This window comes from Netta rufina (assembly GCF_964035555.1).
Source record: "Netta rufina genome assembly, chromosome: 7".
NCBI classification, from domain to species: Eukaryota; Metazoa; Chordata; class Aves; order Anseriformes; family Anatidae; genus Netta; species Netta rufina.
The window spans coordinates 34,904,681-34,910,957 of record NC_140130.1 but is presented as its reverse complement, the minus strand read 5'-3'; the positions used below and the strand labels follow the sequence as shown (position 1 = coordinate 34,910,957).

General features: G+C 41.2%; 1 protein-coding gene across 2 annotated transcripts in view; it reads right to left on the bottom strand.

The window, feature by feature from the left end:
- DOCK1 (dedicator of cytokinesis 1) overlaps positions 1-6,277 on the bottom strand; it is a 258,125-nt gene that overhangs the window by 181,978 nt on the left and 69,870 nt on the right. For both annotated transcript variants that reach the window (XM_084289957.1, XM_084289958.1), the window contains exon 27: positions 5,400-5,495. In XM_084289957.1, coding sequence (XP_084146083.1) covers positions 5,400-5,495 — 96 coding nt within the window. The remainder of the gene's footprint in view (positions 1-5,399; positions 5,496-6,277) is intronic.

Genomic DNA, 6,277 nt, shown 5'->3' with positions numbered 1-6,277 from the left:
CGCTTTGAAACCTGCTTGGAAGAAGCAGCAATTTTAAGAGCTATTTATTTATTTATTAATCTATTTATTTATTTATTTACCAAGCTTCTCAGATGGGTTTCCCAACCCCCCACATTAGAGTTTCTACCTACATCTACTAATTGTACTTACTAACCAATGCACTTAGGGAACAAATGTGAATCAAATTTCTTTTTTTTTTTTTTTTGACACTTAAAATTTTGCTCGGAATTATAACCTGGAACCCTTTCCCTTAAGTATTTGTTACTGTCATTAAAGTCCTACCAAAAATAACCATTTGTGGAAAAAAATCTCCTGCTGGAAGTGGCATGGGACCGGGGATATCATTTTTTTTTTCTTTTTTTTAAGGAGTTAGGATCATTTGAATCATACAGTATCCGAAACTGGGTTACTCTAAGTTGGTTTTGAAATTGCACACCCTGCAGCAGGATTAAGATACAAATTCTTCAGTCTTTGGGTGGAAGAAAAGTAATCATAAGCAGAGGAGCTTGCACGTAGTAGCAAACTTGAAACGCTTTCACTTACACCGTTTCTTAGCTCGACATAAAATTTGAAAAAGAAAAAAAAAAAAAAAGGAAGATCACATGCTATTTGGTTTGGGGAAAAATAAGAAAAGGAGGTTAAAAAGGGAACAGAAATGCAGGAGATGTTTATGTCCACCTCGAAATTATTTTTGGCGTGCTTTAATGAAAAAGTCGCCTTTGTAGTGACTTCAAGAGGGCTCCGAGTTCTTGTCCAAACACAAACACTGTCCCAAAATACGGCTGTGAAAGCTGAAGGATTAAGAAAAGGTGATTGGTCCTGTGTACCAGGAAGGAAGTGCAATTGTTTCATCTGGAAAAAATGTGTGTTCCATGTATTTTATAGTGTTTTTAATTAATTACATAGAACTGTTTACAGGGCAGCCCACCTTACATGTTCTAGAAACCCAAATATTTCCCAACAAGAAAATCTATTTTTTTTTCCTACAAAGAAATATCAAATATGGACATGAGAAGAAAATACAACAATATTTAATATTTCAAAATAGCAGTAATAATTTATAGACTCATACATGCTACCACGCCATTTAGTTTCAGTAATTAAACCAAGCATCTCTCAATGGCAATCAATTATGAATCGTTAGCGTCACCTCATCAGTAGCTCTGCCCATAAATCTATTCTAAACGTTGTCGTGTGCAGGGACTCTGACACCAAACTCCACTATTTCTGTGCGGTTCCTGCCCCATCCGGAGACCCGTATCCTGTAAGCAGTTACTGTCAGAGGGGAAGTCACTGGTGAAACACACAAAGAGCTAAAAGTGGAAGTTCTCACGGCGTGTTCTGTACATGTCCAGGCTATTTTCTTAAGAAGTTGCAGATTTTTAATTTTTTACATTTTTTTAAACGATGGAAAAGCTAACATACATAGTCTTGCTTACAATTACATACCGTGTTATATCGTACCATACAATGTAATTTGTAATAAAATGTTTTTGCAAGTGTGTAAGATGTATCATATTGTATTGCATTTAGAATCACTCGGGCTAGGCACCGAGAGCCGAACCTGCTTCAGGAGAGCTTTTAGTTAGCTTCGTGTCAGTCACACTTATCTCCACCCCAATGTAGGGGATCCTATAAACTGCAGGTATGAGGTTACAGCAGAGAAAATGCATCTTCACTTCCAGTGTGGCACGTAACATGGCTTTGCTGAGTTCCCTGAGAGCACCACGCACTTTCACACACTGATTTGCTACAGGCACTTCTCCCTGAAAATTATTTTTAGCCAATAGATGCCGCAGTGATTTTCTACTCCTTGTTAGTTTCCAAGTCCGTCTAATTCCCATGAAGCGTCAGCTCCATTCTTTGGTTTAGGACCGTTAGGAAACACCACTCCTGTAAGTATCACTTGTTTTCTTAAAGGAAAAAAAAAAAATCACTGTAAAAATAGCTTAAAAATCAGGATAACATGAAAAAAAAATCATGATTAAAACTGGAAAATCCTACCATCAGTACAAAGTGTTTGCTTTTTCTTACCTCAGACGCAGAGGTGTCTATGCCGTTAATTTCACTCAGGGTTTTAATGGCTGATCACTTTTTCTAAATCAAATGGATTCGTTTTCATGAACCCTTCCTACCTACGGTTTGGAACTGCCGTGCATTGTAACCTGCGGAGTTCAGGGTCGCAAAGACAATTTACATCATCTACCTTCAGCCCATCTACAAGGTAAGCTCCAGAACTCTCTCTTGTGACCCCCAATTACTCCAGTTTCCCTTACAAACTCCTTCTGGGAAGGCACGCTGCCTTGGAAATGCCAGGAGACAGAGAATCCACCACTGTCTTTCACCTGTTACTTCTGTCTCCTGCACTGTCACCGGCTCCTCTTCCTTCCTCTGACAGGCGTCATTCCCACCCTACAGAGATTCTCTTCCAGCCCTAAATCTTCCCTGAACTTCAGGTGTCTGGAGGCTCTCACATCACGAATCACCTTCTCAGCTTTCTGATCATTTCTGCAGCTCGTCAATGTTGGTCTCACTGCATTCTTGCCCAAAATGTCTCATGGAAAAAAAATAGAAGAAAAAAAAAAAAAAAAGCGATGTGGGAAATATTCCACTCACTGGTAAAGCCACCAAGTCCTCTCCTACCTGGTCACACATCCCAAGAGAATTCACAGAAGCCTTTTTCCTGCTGGTATCACAGTGGGTTTTCAGCTGCCTTTTCCCCACAGACCGCGAAGTGATTTTCAGAGCTCCCAAGGACAGAGGCTGGCAGGAGCAGAACCACTTCCCACCCCTCTGCTCTTAAATCGCAGCTGTATTTTCTCTCTGGAAACAAGGAATGTGACTTGTTCCACAATACAGAGGAATCGAGATGGTCTACTGAACAGATTCATACATCTGCCACCTGAAGCACCTGGGTTTACCGGGGGCTGCAAAACACTGAGGAGCTGGGAGCACAGCGGTCCTCAAACGGTGCCGGGCAAGGGAAGAGATTATTTCAGTTATACTTAGAGAAGGAGCCAAGGAAGTCTGCTCAATTTACTTTTTTCTGACAATGCATCATCCAAAAGGGAAGGTTTTGTGGTCTGGCTGCAGGTGAATTCACAGAAAAAATAAAAGTATCTGAATCTCACCTTCACTGAGAACGACCTGCACAGCTTCACTCGGCAAACGGAGCAAGGAACATCACCACAGTGAGACTTGCAGAAAAATCTCGCCAGAAATAACAAGTAGTTACATGGTGAAATGAGGTTTTTTAATCTTAAAACCTCACTGGATCTGGCAAGGAGGGAACAAACGCTAACTTCCAAGCGCACAAAGTCACCGCTTTCACAGAAGACTGAAAGCCTTTAAAGGGTTTCTGCCCCTTCTCCCACATTTGGATTGAGATACAGTACGAGTTACCAAAACTCCTTTCTCATTGCCTGGACCTAGGTGGAATACCGATAAATTGTACACAAAACAGGCAAACTCCATCGGATTTCTGCACGGGTGCTGGCTCAGCACCGCGGGGCTGCGCTCCCACCTTGCACCGAAGGTCAGCACCTTCTCCAAGCAGGTACACCCAGCACAGCCAGCTTTCAGGAAGGTTTTTCCAAAGGAAGCTGACCTGGTAACACTTGTATCAGCATCACACGTACAAAACCCCATCCGTATGTTGTAACACAGAGCGAGCTACTGAATTATTTGCAGTGTCTTTAGTAGGCTCTAATTATATGTTCTCCGGTAACAGCAAATTTGGTGCCCCGTGCTCCCCTTACACTAAGGCACAACCCAGCCTAGCTCAGGAGCACCTCCAGCTCAGACAGAGGGATGAAGAATATGATGGAGACTGAAATAGGAATGGGAACGGGTGGAGACGTGCTCCCTGCAGGACACCAACACGGCTCTGCTAACACAAGGAGCAAATCACACAGGCTCTGTAGTTTGCTACTTCCAAAAAGAAGTTATTAGTTCAACTGTGCCTCTCTAAAATCACTCATTTTTAAACCTCCTTCCTTCTCCTCATCCCGTGTGATTAATTCTCTACTACAAACTCCAGGTGAAACCGTTCTAGCGGCGAGAAAGGAAAAGTTAATGCATAATTCCTGCCTGGTGCTGATCCGAGAGGGGTCAGGTTCTGCCTGCTAATTAGCGGCTGCATTTTAATCTCCGACTTTGTTGACACCACGGAAATGAATCGCTACCGGTTTGATCACAGGAGGATTCCTTCAGCACAGGACTGAATCTTAAGCTAGCAGTGAGTACTCCTTGAAATACCCGGGCCTGTTAATAGCCATCACCTAATTACAGCGCGCGCGGATCGAGTGACTTCACGGTGTGCTCACGACCACCACGGGTATTTCTGACACAACCACACTGAGCTGGAATACGCACAGGAGAAAGTTTCAAATCTGATTAAGTTCAAAAGGGATAATTAACATTTTGATACGGTATCTAAATAACGTTCACCAAAAGAATACTGAATTCACACTCGAACTGCACCGAAGAAATTTGCCATGTGTGTATCTTAAAAGACTGACACCTACTTCACAGCTGGGGGACAAAGCAGAAAGTTTCGTGCCCTAGCACAGACAGATATTTGAATATAATCTGTTCTGCACATTATTAATAATTTCTGGGGTAATACACAGAGTTACAACATATAAATCTTATGATTTTTTCACTGTTAGTCGAATCCAACCTTATATTCTGGAAGAATGAGAGCCACTTGTAACTGAGTTTTGCTCTAGCGAAGGATCTGGTGATCCATTATCACTTTTTATGGCAAAAACTATGATTGCAAATCAATGTGATAAAAGCTAAGACAGAAGATAAAAGTGGGTGAAGCACAGAAGACAGAACTAACATTGCAGTACGCTTGCAGACGCAAACATCGCTGTGCCAAGTAAACGGGACGGCAGCAGGTAAGGAAGATGCAAAGAGTTCTTTCCTCTTTATAATAAGAAGTAAAATATCACCGTGTGCAATTACACAGAAATAAAACAGGAAAAGAAAGGGGAGATCAAAAAGAAGAAAGTGCTAATGGACTCCCCCATTAGACTAGCAGATACACACTTTTTTTTTTTTTTTTTTTTTTTTAAGGAAAATTCATGACTTCAGGTGAGCTTAACGACAGCAACAAGTCTGTGCGTTGAACTGAACTGAACCAGATTCACGTAGAACAATAACAACCGCTCAGAAAGATGAAAACCCTGGTCCGATGTGACCAGTGCCCCCACCACCACCACCTATGAAAGCCACAGAAAACCGACAAGGCGATGCTCTCCAGCTTACCGAGCTCACACAGCCAGCTGCAGAAGGATTTGATTGCTTGGGATCACTTGGGATTTAAATCCTATTACAGCCCGGTTGACAAAGATGCGACAAAGGTATTTAAGTTTTCATCAATAGACACTTACAATGAGCTCCGAATCACGTCCCATGGAAATGACTGTTCTATTTACTGTCCTCAATAGCTTCTCCATGATTATCTGGACATGGCGTTGTGTTGGCCCCTAGGGAAAAAGAATAAATGAATGGTAACTAGGTACAAGAGACACCAATACAATTCAAATATTTATGTTTGCCTTTAAAACCACCTTTCTTGTGAAAGTTAAATAAAGCAGCACTTAACTGCTACTGATCAAAGGCAGAAAATTAGCCTCAGATTTAAAGAAGACCGTGAAACGTCTTATTAATACATGTTCCTGATAAATTTATTTTTGCTGTTAGAGTTATCTAAATTAAAAGCAAGCCCCTGGAACTAGCAGCAATAACCATGACACTTAGTTACTTAATTTTATTTTCCTAAGCCATTTTTCCAACATCATAAGTCCACAGTCATTAGCAAGTTCTGGGGGCTGATTCTACAAAAGCTCAATTAAAAGAAACCAAGAAAAGCAAAAAGGAAAAGTTTAAGTAAGGAACTTCGATTTCAGTCAATTATGTCCAGTTATTTTTTGTCTTGTATGTAATCTGCTGTTATTATTAGAAGAGTTGAAAATAGGGTGTTTGGCACAACTGGCCTTTAAGAAAAGTTCAGAAACTTCATGCAGGATGCTGCACACAGGAACTGAAGCCAAAGAAAAACCTGACAAGGAGTTAAAACCCATAATAAATGAACATCACTCCCAGCCTATACTTCATAAATGGATTTATTTCTTAGCTTTCCTTAGTCTGAAGGAGCAGACTTCAAAAGGGGAAGGTGGGAAGGTGAAACAATTCTACAGCCAGCACTTGGAAGCCTTCTCCCAGATAATTATCTAAATAAAGCAGCATCTTCATGGTGCTTCTTGGC